This window comes from Bison bison, unplaced genomic scaffold (genome assembly GCF_000754665.1).
Source record: "Bison bison bison isolate TAMUID 2011002044 unplaced genomic scaffold, Bison_UMD1.0 scf7180017864525, whole genome shotgun sequence".
NCBI lineage: Eukaryota > Metazoa > Chordata > Mammalia > Artiodactyla > Bovidae > Bison > Bison bison.
In genome coordinates this window covers 11,484,751-11,505,061 of record NW_011495076.1, presented here as the reverse complement: position 1 = coordinate 11,505,061, position 20,311 = coordinate 11,484,751, and the positions used below count along the sequence as shown (strand labels likewise).

Sequence of the window (20,311 nt, the reverse complement as noted above, 5' to 3'; positions counted from 1 at the left end):
TTGGCCACCTGATGCGAAGAGCTGACTCATATGAAAAGACCCTGATGCTGGGAAAGACTGAAGGCAGGAGGAGAAGGGGATGACAGAGGATGAGATGGTTGGATGACATCACTGACTCAATGGACATGAGTTTGGGTAAACTCCGGGAGTTGGTGATGGACAGGGAGGCCTGGCGTGCTGCAGTTCATGGAGTCACAAAGAGTCGGACATGACTGAGTGACTGAACTGAAATAGCATAGAATGTAGGGTTTGTGGGCTTCAGAAAATTTATGTTTATTAATAATTTGATTGCCATTCATCCCTAAATCTGACGTGTCCCCAGGTAAAAACTACCAATCCCTATCCCTGCTGCTGCTCCTAAATCGCTTCACAGTTGTGTCCAACTCTCTGCAACCCCATAGATGGCAGCCCACCAGGCTCCCCCGTCCCTGGGTTTCTCTAGGCAAGAACACTGGAGTGGGTTGCCATTGCCTTCTCCGGATCCCTATCCCTAATTCTTCGTAAATCTGAAAGCTGCCCTGATCTCAACTAAGGGTCTGGAGACTCCAGGACTGGTCAGGGAGTTGATGGACTTCATTCACCACTTTATGCTTGATATTTGATTATCCTGAATTCTTAATTAAAGCTAATAATCCAATATGTTATTATTTCCTTCAATTCCTACTTATTTGTATATACATTATAAAATTAAAAAATTGATAATGACGCTTGCTCTCTAGCAGGAGGGTCCTGTGAAATCTCAGAGATGTGAAATCTTGGGGTGGCCATTTGAGACTGGAATTCCAGAGACCATGCAGAGACAAACTAAGTGTATTTCCCATTCTTCCAGGTTAATTTTTTCTTCAGAAAAGTCCTTTTTTGAGTTGAGGTTTTCACTTTAGGTCTAAAAATAATTTATATTCTCACTCCTTTTTTGCTCTTTTTAAAATTAAAAGATCTAAGCAGATCAATGCCCAGAACTAGACAATCTTCCAATTTTTGTATCCTTTAGCATGCTGCTATCACCTAAGTTTTGTTCAGGCGATAAATATTCATTGTAGTATTAAGCACATGGCAACAGTGTATCTTATTGAGAAAGTACACCTTCTAAAATAAATCATGCTATATTATAAAGCTAAATAATTTAGAGTTTCCTGCATTCTCTCTGTAGTTATTCCTCTCCAATAACTACTGCAACGGAATGGAGAGAAGCTTGTATTAATAACAAAGTAGTTTCATCTGTTAAAAGCTTTATTCTACAAACAAGAGTGCCTCCTGTGTTGTTCTAGTGTTGAAAATAGTACAGAAAAGCAGCAGACAAAATCCCTGCCCTCATGGAGTTTACATTCTAGTCCTTGAGGCCAAGGTAACACACAATACAGTGAACTGCTTATTATGATAACCCTCTTCCGTAGAGAAACTGTTGCAACTACATTCAAAGAAGCTAAATGATCTATTAGACTGCATAGTGATTCAACATCTTATCCTCAGATATAAGGAGGGTCCATGCTGACCCTCACAGAAAATGAGAAATGTTAAAACACAAGTCAGTCACTCAAATATTTCCTAAGTGCAGACATTGAGGGTATGGAAATAGAGGGAAGCTCTATGCTCCAGCTATTTACAGTCTGGTGGAAGAGACAGAGGTGTAATATTGACAATCACACATGTGGGTAAGTACACAAAGAACCCCAAGGGAACAGAGACATCCTGCCTAGCCAGAGAGAAAGGGGTAGAACAAGGGTAGGGAATCAGGAAAGGTGTTCTGAAAAAGTTAAGCTTAAACTGAGTCTGGAGGAGTGTGCATGCATAATCAGGTAAAACAGGAAGGGGATCCTCTGGCAACCCAGTGGTTAATACCTGGTGATTTTACTGCCAGGGGCCTGGGTTTGATCCCTGGTCAGGGAACTAAGATCCCACAAGCCACGTGGCACAGCCAAAAATAAATAAAAACAGAATAGGAAGATATATCAGACAAAGGAATGAGTGTTAGCAGAAGACAAAGAACAGTATAAACTACGAAATGCAGGTAGCTTGGGAAATGATATGATTTGGGTTAGATAACTAGTAGGGAAGCCTGGCCTGCTGCAGTCCACAGGATCACAAAGAGTTGGACTCGACTGAACAACTAGTAAAAGTGGCCTGATAGGTAAGAAGGGGCTGGATCTATCAAGTAAAGGCTTAATGATCAGGTTTTCATTTTAGAAGGATTATCTTCCATCATTATGGAAGGTAGCTTTGAACAAGAAGAATGTTAGTGGGGAGGCCAAATTTGAGGTCGCTATAATAATCAATATGACAAAAAATAAAGCTCTGAAGTGGAATAGTTGTAACTGTGAGAACCTGAGATACATTGATGAGACAGAGTTGATAGAAAATGATGGCTGATGGATTATATCTGAGGGCAATGGGTAAATGTTGAAAATTGGCACTGACACCAAAACTTCTTAACCTTATTTTCATATTAATAATATCATACTTCTAGAACTATATAAATATGTCATTATATTCCTCAGCCAGGAGTCTCCTCTAGTTGATAGTTCAGGGAGATCTTTAGTACTTATTTACCTGTATATATTTTATTTAAAAATATATTATATTTACCTGTATATAAAGTGAACATCTATCCTTTTAATATCCCTGGATTATAAGTTTTACCATATATGGTCAACTCTTTATCTATCTCTGGGCCATCATGCAATAGAAGCTCTGTGTAAGCATGGTCGATTTTATACATATACACATATGTGTGTGTCTCTGTGTGTGTATACACATACATATATGTACTTCCACATGAAATATTTGAATGTTTGGCTTATGCAAATAAACACGCAAGTCAAATTTTGTTCTGAAATTTTGTTTCACATATATATTAATTCAGTGAGGGTTTAAGAAAGGGCACTGTACAATCTCCAGGTAGCAAAAACAAAGCCACAGTGCATGATCTGGTAACATGAACAGAAATTTATAAACATTCAAATAGAGCTAAGGCATATGAACAGTCTCTAAAAACCTTAATTTAAGTGAAAGCTCATCTGTATGATGAGAATCAATCAATCTTACTCCCATTAAGGAATTTTTTTGGCGGAGATTTGGTTATCAAGTAGCACTTTATAGTATAAACTGCATATACAGAGTCTTGAGGTGGTTCATCCTAGTCAACGCATGTACTGTTTTTGAATTACCGGATTTTAACACCGTATGGTAGAGTTCACCTGTTTCCTATTTGAGAGTAGTACTTTCTGTTTCTCCTTTGTAAGAGACCTAAATAAAGCAGGTCAAGGCTACTGAATCCCAAGGTGTCTCTTACCTCAGCATGGTTCTTCACATAACAGGGTTTGCACACAGGCTTGTCATTGACCATCACATATATTTCCCCAGCTAGGATGTTGTCACAGTCAAAGCAGCAGAAGTGTTTCAGATGCCAGTTTTGGTTTTCTGCCTGGGTATACTCGTTACTGAATATCAGCTAGGAAGAGGATAAAAATAAGATCAATCATGTTTTTTCCTTTTTGCTTCAAATGACCAAGCTAGGTTCTTTAGACAACAGATTTAGATCCACAAGGAACATCAGTCTACTGTCGGGGGCTTGAAGTCTGAGGATAACCTAAAGTTTGAACTTGGATGATTACTTGGTTTAGTTCAAATCAATGTTTTAGGTATCTGGACAGTCTTCATTTGTCAACACAATTAACATGGGCATTCAGAATGACTGAAATGTTTTTTTCATTCAACTTCGTTGGATGTAAATAAAGCACACGATACTGGCTTAATTCATTCTGCTCTCTCGCTAAGGGAGGCCTGGTTAGCATGGTGAGGGAACCACAGGAAGACGCAAAAGGGAGCCTGCATGCGGGTGGCCCTAAAGAACATACCTCATCACAGCCAGCACACCGGGGTTTCTCACTGTCACAGTAATGTCTGCCACAGTACAGCTTGCCATTCTTCCAGAAATAAATCATGTCGACCAGGAGTTCATGGCAGGTACTGCAGACGAAACAAGCTGGGTGCCACAGTTTATCGTATCCGGCCCTTTCAGCATAGATGGCTGGGTCTCCCTCCTTCATACTCAGTTTGCAGCAGTAGCAGGACTGAAAGGGAAACCAGCCAAAACAATCTAGTCATCCAAAACCGGTGCTTCTCATCAACAGTTTCAGAAGGAATTCACAGAAACCACTTCCAAGAGAAATAATTTCTACTGAAATTAGTAATTTGTCCATATAGGCAGTATGGTGTTAGTATATGTGAAAAGGAATCTCTTGGCTTTCTCTAGGTTCTCCAAATGTAATTCTTGCATCCAGTATGTAACAGAGCACTGTTTACTGAATCAAAGTTGCTTATGGAAAAAGGCTAATAGTAATTTTCACTTCAGTTTTAAGTAGTTCTCTCAAAAATGATTACCTTAAAACTTATTCTATCATTTTTTTTTTTTCTGTTTTAATACAGGACTAAGCCTGGTTGGTTGACATGCTAACAGGATCTATGAGAAATACATAACAGTAAGTTTAGTTCTTATTTTTGGTTCATCTGTGTTACAATTTTCTTCTACTTTCAAGGCATAAAAATGACTTCAATTTCCCTGTCTTAGGAGACATTTTTAAAAAGTATGATTGACTATATATCCACATGTTTAAGTTTGAATTTTATGCATGTTCACACGAGCAAAACCAAATTAACCTAAGCATATATTATTCTTATTTATGGGAAGAGAGAAACAATTAACACCAAAATTATGTTTAGAAACAGATTCTAGATTGTATGTTTTATTCCAGCATGACACCATGTTAACTGCTGTATACACATAACACTTGTAATTATCTTTGGCAACAGATAATCAGAAAACTTGGCTTTAGACCAAGGTTTCAAACATGATACATGATAATTCTCTAAAATAAGCCTAAACTGAAATTATAACTCAATTTACTTCCCTCATCTACTCCCTTCTGGAAACAGAGGAATGCAACTTCCCCCACCAGTCTCCCACAATTCAAAGAAATGGAATGAACCTGTAAAATATACCAAATGGGCTAACGTCATGACTGCTTTACTTACATACTGAGTTCTTTTGTGTTCCGCTGATTTGTCCTCCATGGCCCCTACTGCTGTCGTGGTGCTTCTGTCCCCTCCAGGAATGTACATTTTGTTGGGGCCTTGAGTGTTCATGTCACGGGGGAGTTTGACATCTCCTACTCCCAGAGCCTCACTCTTGTATTTCTTCACAAACTGCTCCATCTCCTTCACCTCTTTGGGAGATAACTCGTGGCATTTTGAAGGGTCCTGGTCATGGGCAGGGAGTTGCTTTGCCAACTGCTTCTTCCGGTACTGTGCTCCCTCTGAGCCTGCCACCGGCTGCTTCTCTTTGGGCAGCATTTGCATGTACTGCCTGGCCTAGACCACAAAGGAGACCAGTGTTAACTGGGAGATGCCTTGGCCATCAGACAAACGATACTATATAACACTCATTGGAATCAAATTACTGAATAATTCAGTTTTATCCATTAATGACAATTGATCTTCATAATACAAGTTATCTTGAGATGTTAATATATTAAAAAACATTAAAAATGGAGCAATAAATAGATTTAGTCAGTAAATATGAACACATTTTTTCATGAAAGCAAAGTTTTTTTTTCACTTTGTAAAGACTTGGGTTACTAATGCTTATTTGTGCTAAAATTACTTTGCTATACACCTGAAACTAACACAACATTGTAAATCAACTATACTCCAATAAAATTCATAAAAAAACAAAGCCCCCCAAACAAACAAAAATACTACTGTATAACTGCAAAAGAAAACAATTTTTTAAGCTACATGTTCAGAATGGCCTAAGGATCATCAGTATCCTATAAGAAAATGATATCACAAGATTCATTCTCATGATTTAACTAACCCTCTTAAAAGATTTCCAAATGTCTCATCTAGTTATTATATTAGTGGAAGGAGCTTGACACAAAATTGCTTTTTTTTTGCCTTATATAGTAAAAGAAATATAGTGTTGACCACCTTTTGAGTTACAAAAAATTGAAAGAAATTCTATTCTTTAGATTTTTTTAACCATCTTAAGAAAAATCTTCCCAAAAGTAACAAAGAAGTTACTAGCTTTATACAAAACATGTTTTTCATTTAATTACTGAAAATGTCATGCCATTTCTTTGAAAAGGTTAACACCGATTATCTATGTAGTGAGAAAAATTCTATGAGATATCTAATCTTACTTCCAAAAGTCCAATAGGAGTTGGAAGTCAAGGTAATGGGAACCCCAAAAAATAATAGACCTGAGGTCAATTAGGTCACTAAAGGAACTGCCCTAAATAAGTAGCCTAGGAACTTTAATAAAGGGACTTCCCTCCCCCTTATTATTTACCAATGCCTGATTCTGGACAGGAGGAGCCCATTCGTAGGTAACTGTATTGATGGAGACATTCTTCTTGGCAGCAACTGGATTGGTCAGTATCATAACATTGCGTTTATACATGGGAATTCCATCTGATTTTAGCTTTGCAATCAGGGTGGTGTACTTGGTGTCTTCAAAAAGTTTCCCCACTTTTCGATCCTCTTCATTGCTCAAAAGGACATCATGCTCTTCTTGGCCACACTTGCAGTTACGACATATTTTTCTATAATTTTGGAGATAAGCAGGCAATGACTAATTATACTTAATCAATCATACATATATAGTTCATAATATATTTTTACAAATATTCCTTATAATGGTATGCAAAGTCAAGTCTTATGACAGGTGGGGGTGAGGGGATTACAAGTAGCTATACATAAGTTTAAGTAAGGAAACATAAAAATGCATCTTTGCTTTATAAGACTTTGAAAAAGGTTTTGATTAGAAAGTGCATGCTCAAGGGAGTATGGCTGAGGGTAACCCCATGTGATACTCCTCATTCTCTCAACCAGATATGCATATAAAACAAAATCACCAAAAACTATCACAGAAAGCATTTTCATATTTTATTGCATGGTAGCAGCCATTACCTATTTTTTTTCCACTAAGTGAGAGATAAAGAAGTTGATATAACTTTTCTCATCAAGGACAGTAACCCAAGATTTATTAGTTTTTTTCATTTTCTTTCCTGTCCCCCTTTCCAATTTCCTTTTCTCTCTTTTCTCATGTTCCATTTCCTTTCTCTTCCTTTCCCTTTCCTTTCCCCTTCTTTTATTTCTTCAAAACATTTAGTGACCACCTAACCTGTGCTCCCTTATGTATAAGACAGATGAAGTCTCTTCCCTTCTTATAGTTGAAAGACACAATTTCCCTTCCCCAATCTGGTATGGCATGTAATCTTTCATTTATGCAACATATATGAGTGTCCACGTGCCAAGCAATGTACCTGATACTAGGATATAATGATGAAAATAATTAGGCCCAGTCTCTGACAGTCTAGAACTTATGCTTACCACCTGGTGAGGAGACAGACACTAAACAAATACACACACACACACACACACACACACACCCCTATAAATGCATTTGTGATAATCACAGACTACTTTGAGAGGATATAATTTTGACTTGGAACTGGTGAGCAAAGGACTCCATAAGAACATTAATCCTAAGACAGTGACATTTAGGTTGAAATCTGAAGGATGTGTAAAATGAATGTGAACTCTGTGTGTGTGTTTGAGAAGAGGTAAAGACAGGAGAAGAAAAGCCTCCAGACATTTTGGGTAGAAAGAGTATGTGTGGTCGTCCTGTATTAGGAGACTGCGCCCTTAGGCCCTATGATCAGAGATGTCTGGTATGTATGACTACAGTGAGCTAAGTAACTTGGGTAGTGACAAGGCTGGAAAGGTAGGCAAGCCTGAGATCATGCAGGGACTACTGTAAGGCATATTAAGAAGTCTGGGATGAAAACGTTGGTGAAATCTATCCAAACTGAAATAATAAGTTTGAAATGCCTATAAAACAAGGTAAAGATATCAAGTAGATTATAGGATATATAGATCTATTATTAGAAACTGTAGCCTGGCAGAAAATATAAATTCAGAAGCCAGGGAATAAGTTGAACAGAGCACTTTCACCTCCTGAGGGAAGAGCAGAGGGAGATGAGGGCTCAGGAGGGAGCCTGGTACAGGAGCAGAAGCTGGCAAAGATGACAGAGGAAAACAGAGAGTAGAAAGAATTTTTGGGATTAAAAATATAAGCTGGAACTAAAATACAGGACAATGATAGCATATAAGTTAGAGGGAGAAATCTGAGAGTTAAAAAAACATTTTAATATCCTTACACTGTTCAGGAAGATACTGAAGATATAGATTAACATTGGATGTTGTTAACTATGTATGTTAAAATATCTAGATAACTAAAGAAAGAAATGTAATTTCTAACTATGACAAAAAGGGATGAAAATATGAAAATGTAATTAGTCAAACAAGATTGGAGAAAAATAAACTTGGGAACTTAGGACATGTAGAAAGCACAAATTAGATGGTTGATATAACCCAAGCATATCAACAGTCACAATAAATGGACTCATTTCTCCAGTTAAAAGATGAAGGCTTTCAGAAGGATAATATAACAAAGTAGTTATATTTAAACAGTTATATGCTGTTTAAGAAACACTTAATTTTAACCACATAGAAAGGATGAAAAGTATGATGATGCAAAAAGATTAACCTGGCAAATACCAGCAAAACGTTGTTACGTATATTGAAAGTGAAAGTCGCTCAGTTGTGTCCAACTCTTTGTGACCCCATGGACTAAGTCCATGGAATTCTCCAGGCCAGAATACTGGAGTGGGTAGCCTTTCCCTTCTATAGGGGATCATCCCAACTCAAGGATCGAACTCAGGTCTCCCACATTGCAGGCAGATTCTTGACCAACTGAGCCATGATATTAGGGAATACAATTAAGGCTTTTTCCCTTAATGAGTATCAGAGTCACTTCACAGTAACAAATATTTAAAAAAACACTTCTCTGCTATAACAATTAACTTAACACCACCTAATAACCTAACTTCAACATATATAAGCAAAAGTAACAGAACTATTGGAGAAGGCAATGGCATGCCACTCCAGTACTCTTGCCTGGAAAATCCCATGGATGGAGGAGCCTGGAAGGCTGCAGTCCATGGGGTCGCTGAGGGTCAGACACGACTGAGCGACTTCACTTTCACTTTTCACTTTCATACATTATAAGAAGCAAATGGACAAAGCCATCACTATGGTGAGATTTTAAAAAATTAGAGATAAAGATTTGAATAACACAAGTATCAAGCCTGACCTAAGACACACATGAAAGCATTATATCCAGTGACTGGAGAATATACATTCTTCTTACAACTATTTGAAACATTTTGAAAAACCGAACATCTACTATGCCATAGAGCAAGTCTCAAGGACAGATCATCAACCAGATAAGCTGAACAGAATGCAGTTATGTTAAAAATCATCAACAAAAACATTACAAAGTACTTTTAAAACAAGAGTCTTAAAAAATTAAATGTTGAAAGAAAAGAATTACAATATTTTTAGGAAAAAAGAAAGCAAAACTATTACTTCCTGAAACTTGTGAAATACAACTAAAGAGATGCTGAGGAGGAAAATTATAGTTAAGGTATGCTCAAATTAGAAAGAAGAATAAAAATTAATAAGCTAAGGGTTTAACTCAAGAGGTTAGGAAATATTCAGACAAAACCTAAAGTAAAAAGGAAAATAAGGACAATAACAGAAACTGATAGGTTTGCTTCTCATTGGATACAGAAAACATTCAATACATATCAACATTTCTTCTGATTACATTTAAAGTAATTTTAGTTGTAGAAAGAAAGTAGGACTTTAGAAAGGGTTTCTGGGGGAAAAAAGTCAGCAAGCACTCAGGATCCATCATACTTAGTGCATTCATTTTAGGATCTGAAGCAAGAAAGCAACCTTGCCATTGCCACTTCATTCATTTTTCCTTGGGTACTAATCAGAGCAATAAGAAAGTTCAAAGAAATACAAGTGGTAAGGATTCATCAGAAAGGGAGAAACTAAACTGTTAATTACACATGCTCAAATTGATCATATAAAAATGTATTAGCATCATTAAAAGCTTATTAATAAGTCTTTTGTATTTAAAATTAATATAAATCATTGGATTTCTCTACATCAGAAAATTACCAAAAAAAAAAAAAACCACCCCAAACTAAACACTTTGCCAAATAACAAATTATTAAATAATTATTTACTTTTATGTTGTTTTTCTTAAGGTGAGGTATGCAAACTGAAAATATTACATTGGACTTATACAGTCCCAGAAAGAGAGAGAAAGATAGTGTGTCAAGAGATGTGGGGTAGGGAGGCAAAATACTTCCCTTGTGTACACATCGGTCAGAATTCTTTATTTGGTAATAACTTACTGAATAGTTTGCATATTCTAGTTCAGCTATAAAAGACTTACATCTGGTTATCTCATACTTTCATCTACTGGAAAGGAGCATACTATCCTACTACAGTATGTTCTTCATTCTTGTTCTTCAGTTAACAAAAATAATATAATTATTCATAAAACTATCACAGTGCTTTTGGATCAAGTTTAAAATGACACCTTCCTGAGGGGAAAGGTGGGCTGGGAATTTAGTTCTTATATAAATAAATAGTTCCTTATATGGCTGTGAACTATGGCATGCATCCTGGTATTAGTAAAGTGACTGACTAAATAAGGAAGTAATAATGTTACAAGGATAGTGATAAATATTGGAGTTCCTTTAAAAATGTTTATTATCCAGGTGTACACCAGTATAACATGTATGCCATGAAATAAAGAGAGTAAGATTCTAAAATCTGAAGGATTAACAGTAAAAGAGTAAGTGAAACAAAGCCTGTGGACTTTCTAAAGCATGAACTATACTATGACAAGCTGTAGCATGGTTAAATAAATTATATTTACTATGAAAATGTTATATAAAAAAGTATATTAATCAATGACATACTAGCCGTCTCTATACTGCTTCTTCTTATTAGTCTTGGTTATTCTTAGAAGATTTACATTCTGAGAAAATCTATATTCCCTGTCTACCCGTTTACCTATCCAATATAACTTTATTAAGCAAGTAAATTCAGGTTAAGACACCACACTGATAGCGCAGTGATGAGGGAAGAAGTAGTAGTTAAAGGAGTCAGCCTACGCCTGATTAGCAGTTTCCTAAGTGGGGAAAACCTATGACTGACTCATGATCATTTTTAAAATCCCAATATATATAAGCCTCATCTGCTTCCTTACTTACATATAAGCTCATCTGAATCCTTACTCCAAAACTGTGACCTGCAATAACAGAACTGGCAAGAATGTGACTCAAGAAGGGTAGGATGTTTCTTTTAGCCAGAGAGTTGTCATCAATGTAGTAGCTGGAATGACCACATTCGTTCCAGACTCTGAAAACTATCGTTCCATTTCTGCAATAAAAAGGGGCAGCTACAGCTATAAAAAGGCAAGAAAGAAACCCATAAATTCTGGGCCAGGTGCCAAGAGCTATCCTTGTGGAAAGATGCACTATCCACTACTTATCTAGGTTTTAAAAAATATTTGGGGGGGGGGTTTTAGTCTACAGTGTTTTATATTCTAATCTCCCATATTTAAATTAATTTTTTTTAATTTTTAGAAGTATCTTTTAGGAAATTTCAAGTCATTTGGAAAATAGTCAATAAATTTATTAAACAGAAAATTCTGTTGAGAAATTAGAGAAGAGAGAGATACCGTTATTTTTTATCTAAGAGAAAGTGTGAGGATGAGTAAGACATTTAAGAAAATAAGGAACTTTTAAAAATTTGTTTTAGACCAACCTGAAATAAAATGAAAACGGCATAGATGACCAGAGTATCCATGTGCAAGGGGCTATGTTATAAGGTGTGTACAGTATGTTTCTTCAGATGATTCACATGTAACTTTTGATGATATGTGTAAGGCTTAAAAAGTTTATTTTTATTAAATTTATTTGAGCTATTCGTTTGAGGGGAGTATTTAAATCAGCTCCCGTACTTAGCACAGCCATCATATCTCTAAATCTTCTAAACTGCCCTATAGCATTTCTGCCCAAATTTTCCATGGGAAGTTAATTAAAGTTGTGCAAAGGGGAAATGTAGGGGAGACTCTGAATTAAGTTAGTTTAAAACAGTCTTTTTTATATGACTTTCTAAAAAAGATGTGAGGGTAGACTGGTAGACCGGGAAGCTCTATGATGTAGGGTGAGGAGAGCTATTTGTCCTAAAAAGTTTAAAGCTGTTAACACATACACATGCAAAGATTAATATGCATGACAAATCAGAACTGTTAACTCACAATTTTATATTACAACTTCAGAGTTCTTAAGTTCAAGAGAGTACAAAACTTACCAAAAGCACTGCTCAGAAAAGTAGATAGATTTATAGTTTCAAGCTGAAAGCAGTCAAGAAACTATCCCTCATAGCTTCTCAAAAGAGAAGTTATTTTTGTAGCACTATTTGTAAAAATTATTATTTTTCCAAGGCAAGTAGTAGCAACTAGAGTGCTCTGACATACCGCCAGCAGTCATAGTGATTTAACGGAACGGTCATGACACTGCTATAAACGAATAATTTAAAAGGGTTGGAAGCTGCCCTTTTATAACAGGGATATACATATATGGACTTAAGAGTGGGCCTCTGTTATAGAATTCAACACAAGCATTAATCCATTTATGGTGGGGAATTTTCAGTTTTCAGCCAGCTCTCACCCAATCAGAAATTCTCTGGAGAGATGTATGCTATATTCACTCAAATAACACTTTTCTTGTAAAATGCAACTGTTTTATTGAAACCATTTATCGAGGATTAAATAAAATAATAATTTTATTACTGATTCTATTACTTATATAATAAATGATCTATGGTTCCAATGATATTACTTTCAATATAAAATAATTGGCTATAAACTTGATATCCTGGGTTTCTGTCTTGCATTTCATAAATGTTATTTCTAAACATTACTTATAAGTGTGCCCAGAAGATAGTAGTTTCTATATGATAAGTATTAATATCAGGTATCCGCAATCTTTTATATTCCTCTCTCTGCATGTACACACGGAGAAAAGGGAATGTGAGGATACGGCCAGGAGGTGGCCATCTACAAACTAGAAAGTGGTTCCTCACCAGAACCCAACCATGCTCATGTTTTAGTCTTGGGCTTCTAGCCTCCAGAAGTGTAAGACAATACATTTCTGCTATTAAGAAACCAGTCTATGGTATTTTACTACAGAAGCTGAGCTGACTCATATAGAGACAAAGACAACTTCTCAGAGACACTGCCTGAGCCAATACGTGAAGAGAACAGGAAGGACTTTTTGTTTCCATGTGGTGAGATTTCTTTTTAGTTGGACCATACAGGGTCTTTCCAGGCAAAGGGAACATGAGATAAGGCACAGAAATTTTAGGAAACAGCATGTGTCTAAGTAATTGAAGCACAGGGTACTTGAAATGGAAGGAAGGTTGGAAGAGTAAGCAGAGGACAGATATTGAGGTTTAATATCAAAGGCCAAAGACTTTGTTCAAAGGATCAAGTCCAGTGGGAAAGCATTAAGATTCTTAAGCTATTGATAAGTACACAATAGTATCCATTTTCAAAAGACCATTCTTGTGGCTGCATAGAAGGTCAGACTGATAAAAGTGAAGAATAACTAGGCTCTGATTTTCACAATGTGCTCCAAGAAGCCCTAAGCGTCTTAGAAGTCAAGGGTCACCATAAAGATGGAGGAGGAGGTTAAGTGGGCAGGAACTTGAGACCCCATGTCTATTTCAATCACAGCAGTTCTGTGGCCCTGGACCAAATCTGGAATCTTTGTTACACTCAGGACAACCAGCCTTAGAAAGTCTGTAAAAGTCTTCAAAGACTGTACCGAAAATGGCTCATCTGGAGGTCAAAGGGACTTACCCTCAAGCTTTCCAGCTGCGGTGAAAAGGTCAAGGAATTATTAAAAATTCTGAGAAATGTGTCTGGACTGATGCCAGGAAGAAGACAGAACTACTAAATAACACCATTTGTACTGACTATATAAATCCAAGTTGAACTGGAAGCTGTGGCAAAGCCCTAGTCTTTTATGAACATGTGTGAACATGTATATATGTTCAGTTGCATCTGACTCTTTGTGACCCCATGGACTGTAGCCCACCAGGCTCCTCTGTCCATGGGATTCTCCAGGCGAGAATGCTGGAGTGGGTTGCCATTTTCTACTCCAGGAGCTTCCTGACTCAGAGATTAGACCCTCGTCTCTTGTGTCTCCTGGATTGGTAGGTGGATTCTTTACCACTGAGCCAGCTGGGAAGTCCTAGAACAATGTGTATCAGGAAGGAAAGAAACATGGTACATTAATACAGAGCAACAACAGAATAAATCCATGTAAATGGGGAATAAAAGAAAACAAAAAACTTATCTGAAGAGGTAACATTTAAGCCATGATCTGAGGGTTGAGCAGCTACCCAACAGCATAAAGAGGCCAATATCATTTGTGCAGACTATGTAAGGGGAAATGTAGGGGGAAAAAACTGGATTATGGGGGATAAATAACTTCTCAAATACTTCAGGGAACATAGAGAAACTAGTAAATCATAGGAATACCTACACTTTGGGTAAGATCAGGGACTTTTATCTTTCTTCAGTTCAGTCACTCAGTCGTGTCCGACTCTTTGCGACCCCATGAACTGCAGCATGCCAGGCCTCCCTGTCCATCACCGACTCCCAGAGTCCACCCAAACCGATGTCCATTGAGTCAGTGACGCAATCCAACCATCTCATCCTCTGTCGTCCCCTTCTCCTCCTGCCCTCAATCTCTCCCAGTATCAGGGTCCTTTCAAATGAGTCAGCTCTTCGCATCAGGTGGCCAAAGTATTGGAGTTAGCACATGGCAAAATATCTAAATCATAACAGATGCTTGGTGAATGTGTGTGGAACAGCAAATAACTCAGCCTGAGTTCTGAGACCCTGGGAGATCAGGCAGCTACATGCTAATGCAAATACTACTAGGCAATAGTCAGAGTTTGTTTCTTCTTACTCGCATATGGTTTCTCATAAGCAACCTGAGGCAATCAGAAACACAAGACGTTTGCAGGTCCCTAGAGGGTAAAATTATTCAACAACTACCACCTCTAGGAAGAGTTTCAACTGATCTGACTTTTGTCAAGTGCCCATAAATGGATAAATGGACAAATCAGTGTGAACAAGGAAATGACGTACCACGACTGGGTCAGCTTACCTCACATACCAACACTGTGGTCAGTAACCAGAAGAAAAGTGAAACTGAGGTCCCTCAGTCGTGTCCGACTCTGCGACTCCATGGACTGTAGCCCACCAGGCTTCTCCATCCATGGGGTTTTCCAGGCAAGAATACTAGAGTGGGTTGCCATTTCCTTCTCCAGGGGATCTACCCCACCCAGGGATCAAACCCAGGTCTCCCGCATTGCAGGCAGATGCTTTATACTCTGAGCCACCAGGGAAGCCCAACCAGAAGAAGATGTAGTTTTTTATGGTTCTTAACAGATTCTCAGAAAATACTGAGGATACGGAGATAAGACTACATGGAAAAATGATAATAAAGTGATTTTCATGTCACTGCTCTTATTTGACATTTTTATCTGAAAATATCAGATGATAGTTATCTACAATACAAAAATAATATAGAGCAAATAAGAACTACTATAAACTAACCTGCTTTAGAGAAAAGATACCATCACTGAGGAAAGAGCTTTAAATAAAAATTTCATTAGCAGTTTTGGCAAATGCATAGTCAAACTAAAAAGAGCATGATTTGAGACTGCAAAGCAAGAACTGTGCCCAGCAGAGGGCAGTGCAGCTCTCCATAAAACCCACGGGGTACAAAGAGCTGTGTTCTCATTAGGAGCTGAAATATTCTAATGCATGACAACTATTTTGTATCTGCTGACTTTACCTTTCCAAAATATAACAGACATATTCACAAACTGCTATGTCCCTTGAAGAGGCAGCACAAAGAAGAGGCAGTAAAGTCTTGTAATTTTAAAATTCCCTGGGCCATTTTAAGTTCCTTACACATAAAGAACGGTATCATCATTTGGGGGAGGGCTGAGCTTTCCTTTGCCTTCACTATTTAAAACAACTGTCCTTGTTTCCTAAAACTTATTATGTAAATGAGCTTTTAAAGAAACTTAATACCCCAAATTTTATTTTACATTCTTCTTTAACTTATACTGTATACAACCCTATAGCCGATGACATTTTTTATTCTACAATGTTTCCTATGGAAATAAGCAGTGCAAGAGTGGTCCTCAAATGAGATTCATCCTAACAGTCAGCTGCCATCCTAATGATGTATGGTTGATCACTTTAATTTTTTTCTTCTAGCAATAATATGCTAATTCTAACTTTGAACACGTATAAACTAACATTATGGTCTTGGCAGCCACTGATGAATGACATTTATGTTCTTTAAAAGAATGGATTTAAAATACCAATTTTAGGTTTATATGACAGAGAATAATGATTTAAAAAAAAACATGCAAATAAGAGCTATAAGAAATTCACATTTTTGATCCACTAACATTTGTCTTCCATATGTAGGCACTTGATTCAAATCAAGACAATGGCAACAGATTATCATTTTTTTTAACTCAAGCTTTTCAAAGGTTTTCAGTAGTAAATTTACAGCTGAAAATTTTGGGGGAAAAAAAAACAAACTAGATTCAAGTCCATTTCCTGACAACTAGGACATGAATGCTCAATTCATTGTATTTATTGTTTAATCACAAATATACAGATGAGATGTGCATAGTTGCCCATTTTAATAAAAGAATATAGTTGTCCATTCTTAATAAAAGAATAACAATTAATAAATAGTCTTTCAGGATTACCATAAACTTATTTGCCACTCAGAGAAGAGACATATTCATTATCTTAGTCTCACAGGAAAACTGAAAACCAGCAAATAGATCAAGCAAATAAATACAGTCACTATAGCCCAATAAGCTCAAATACTGATAAGAAGTCAGAACAGCTTTATTTCTTATTTCTTAGAAAATAATACAATAGATCACAACTTATCAACCATGATGGATAACTTGTAAGCAGTCTCCACTGTCTGAGGAAGCAGTGCCAAAAAGCAGAAATTACTAACGTGGTTTTAGTTTTCAAAACATTACCTCCAGAAGTGCAGTTCGAATCCCTCACATTTTTCTTTGCATTTTAAACAGGGGGCTCCAAATCCTTGCTCATGACCTAGACCCATCTGTTAAACAGAAAACAACATGGATTTACTATTATGTTTTTAAAAAATCTTTAAAAAAAATCAATAGACCACAACTTTAATTCCATTTACCACTCCTCTTGATATAACTTTCAAACAAATCTTTCATGAGTATCACATGGTTTAATCAGTCATGACACCCAGGTATGCTATATGGCGATTCCAAATGCATACATAACATACCCTGTATTCTTATTGCTTCTTTCATGAATAAAAAAGCATTAGAATACAACTATATATCAGATTACACATATTGCAAAAGTCACAAAAAGTCATGAATTTATCTTTTTGGCCACTACATGCCCTGTATATAATAGGTACAGGGAACAGTCAGAAGAGCCAGAGCTTGGAAAGCAAGCCTGGCCCCAAATGACATATTTTTTGGCAAAGAAGGAATATGCAAATGATTTGGGGAAATATTGTTTTAATTATTTAAATATTTGATTTATTATTTTATTTTTGATAAATATAATAATAATAGCAACAACAAAGATACTGAATGACAGGGATAGAGATGAGCACTTACTGAAATTTTACAGACCTCATAAAATACTTATAAAGTAGGCAATTCTATTCTCCATCTTAAGAGATGACAACTGAAACTCTGAGAGGCCACAGAGCTTACTTAAGATCAATGTGTTATAAATGGTGTACAAGAGATCTGACTCCAGGTCTGATTCCAAGGTCTGTGTTCTTAGGCCCTAGATAGGGGTGCAGGGATTGTACTATTGCCCTTATATAGCAAACCATTTTTTTTCCTTCTACCATATTAACAGTAATTCTCAGGAACTGCTGAGACATGACTTAATAAGCAAAAGAAGAGGGGTGCAGATGAGGGAAGGACACCAGAAGGCAATGTAAGCTCTGTACCCAACTATTGGTATTAGAGTGAAAAAGATCAACTAGCTTTGCTTCAGCACATCAACAAATCACCAGTGCTTCGATTATTCATATCACTGACTGCTGACAGATTTGTTACTGTTTAGTGTCTGGAGAGAGTGTTACAAGTCAGACAAGAGATTTTTTTCAGTGGCTCCCTTTTGTAGCTTTACCAAGTTGTGTTTGTCACTGCAATCAAAACCACAAAATTCTGTAAAGCAACTATCCTTCGATTAAAAAATTTAAAACAAAACAAAACACATTGTAACTTGTTCCATGAGAGATCAGCTTGATCAGTCCATGAAGTTTAAATGAAGCCCTTCCTTTCTTCTTAAGAATTTTACCACATCCTTTTACATAACTAAGGGCATATTCAAAACCAGCTGGTCTACCCAACTGCTGAGGAGAACCTACGATTTTTAAAGTTAGACCATTTCAAGAATATTTGCTAAATGTGATAAAAATCTGTCCAGCATTAACTACACTTTATTACCTTTGCCATATCTCCATTACCATTTTCAAAAGATTAAAAATTCTCTAAATTGTACATTTTAACACTAGCCACTTGTTTTTTTTTGGAAAGAATCAAATTATTTTCTGTCACTTATCATTACAGTTCACAGTACAGAAATAAAATGGATTACCAAAAGACAGATTCTAGCTATTTTAGTTTACTGGTCTTTTGCGATGAACATAATTAAAGAGTTTTTTCTCCACTACAAGACTCATAGTAAAATGAACAGCAAATCTAAAAAGGTCAATTATTTTTCCAGCCCTTTCTAGTTTTCCATTACAGGAGAGGTAACGATCCTGAATCTGTCTGGTATATGGATTTGCCTCATACTATGTTCCATGTATCTCCTGCTAAACTGAATCTCAGATGAAAATTAAGATTATATTATTAAGGTTTAATCACATAGCTCAGCTTAAATCAGCTGGTTCTAAACTCACAGTAAGAAATACATTTTGAGGCGGTCCTAAGATGGCGGAGGAATAGGATGGGGAGACCACTTTCTCTCCCACAAATTCATTGAAAAAACATTTGAACGCTGAGTAAATTTCACAAAACAATTTCTGAATGCTGGCAGAGGACATCAGGCACCCAGAAAAGCAGCCCATTGTCTTTGAAAGGATGTAGGAAAAAATATAAAAGATAAAAAGAGAGACAAAAGAGGTAGTCCGGGGAAGGGAGTCTTAAAAAAGAGAGAAGTTTCCAAACACCAGGAAACACTCTCACTGGCGAGTCTGTGGCGAGCCTTGGAACCTCAGAGGGCAACATAACCGGGAGGAAAAATAAATAAATAATTAAAACCCACAGATTACGTGCCCAATGGTAACTCCCAGCGGAGAAGCAGCCGCAGACACCCGCAGATGCCCACATCTGCCACTAGCAAGCAGGGTCTGGGCAGGGAGGTGCGGGCTGCATTGCTTACAGTAAGGACCAGGACTGAATGCCCCAAGGGCAATCTGAGGCAACTAACTTTAGATAGCAAACCAGACTGTGGGATAGCTATCCAGAGAAAAGCCTTAACCTAAGACACCACCAGGCCTGCTCACAGAACAAAGGACTGAGCAGAACTAGCCGGCTGCGGACTGGCCCATCCCCCGCCGGAGAGGCAGGCGAGGGCAGCCAGAGCCGGAAGGGGGCAATCGCGGCCCCAGAGAGGCATCATCTACCAAACTGCAAGCAGGCTTCATTGCTAACCAAGACTTCTTGAGATTCTGGATGGTCGACATCCGCCGGGAGGGTTGCAACCAGAGATCAGCTCCTCAGAAGAGACACATGGCATACCTGAGAAGGTGCACTGGTTGTACACCCAGAAAACCGAGCGGCAGGGACAGGGGGAGGCCATAAGTCGCAGTCGTTCTCGCCAAGCACCTGGTCACTTGAGCTGCTCAGACCTAGGAAGGGCACAAACGCAGGCCCAACGAAGTCTGTGCCTTTGTGGAGTATCCAAGTACCTGAACTGAGTGGCTTAGACCTGGGAAGTGCATACAACCCAGGGCCAGCCTCAGACAGTTCCTGGCAGAGCAACCTAGAGCCTAAACAGTGTAGACAGAGAAAGCACACACGCCGTTCAGTTCAGTTCAGTCGCTCATTCATGTCCAGTTCTTTGCGACCCCATGAACTGCAGCATGCCAGGCCTCCCTGTCCATCACCAACTCCTGGAGTTCACTCAAACTCATGTCCATCGAGTCAGTGATGCCATCCAACCATTTCATCCTCTGTCATCCCC

General features: G+C 37.6%; 1 protein-coding gene across 3 annotated transcripts in view; it reads right to left on the bottom strand.

Annotated features, from left to right (window-relative positions):
* TES (testis derived transcript (3 LIM domains)) overlaps positions 1 to 20,311 on the bottom strand; it is a 57,408-nt gene that overhangs the window by 6,096 nt on the left and 31,001 nt on the right. For all 3 annotated transcript variants that reach the window (XM_010831204.1, XM_010831205.1, XM_010831206.1), the window contains exons 2-6: positions 17,092 to 17,177; positions 6,347 to 6,599; positions 5,032 to 5,367; positions 3,855 to 4,070; positions 3,290 to 3,448 (exon numbers count right to left, since the gene is read on the bottom strand). In XM_010831204.1, the coding sequence (XP_010829506.1) occupies positions 3,290 to 3,448; positions 3,855 to 4,070; positions 5,032 to 5,367; positions 6,347 to 6,599; positions 17,092 to 17,177 (1,050 nt within the window). The remainder of the gene's footprint in view (positions 1 to 3,289; positions 3,449 to 3,854; positions 4,071 to 5,031; positions 5,368 to 6,346; positions 6,600 to 17,091; positions 17,178 to 20,311) is intronic.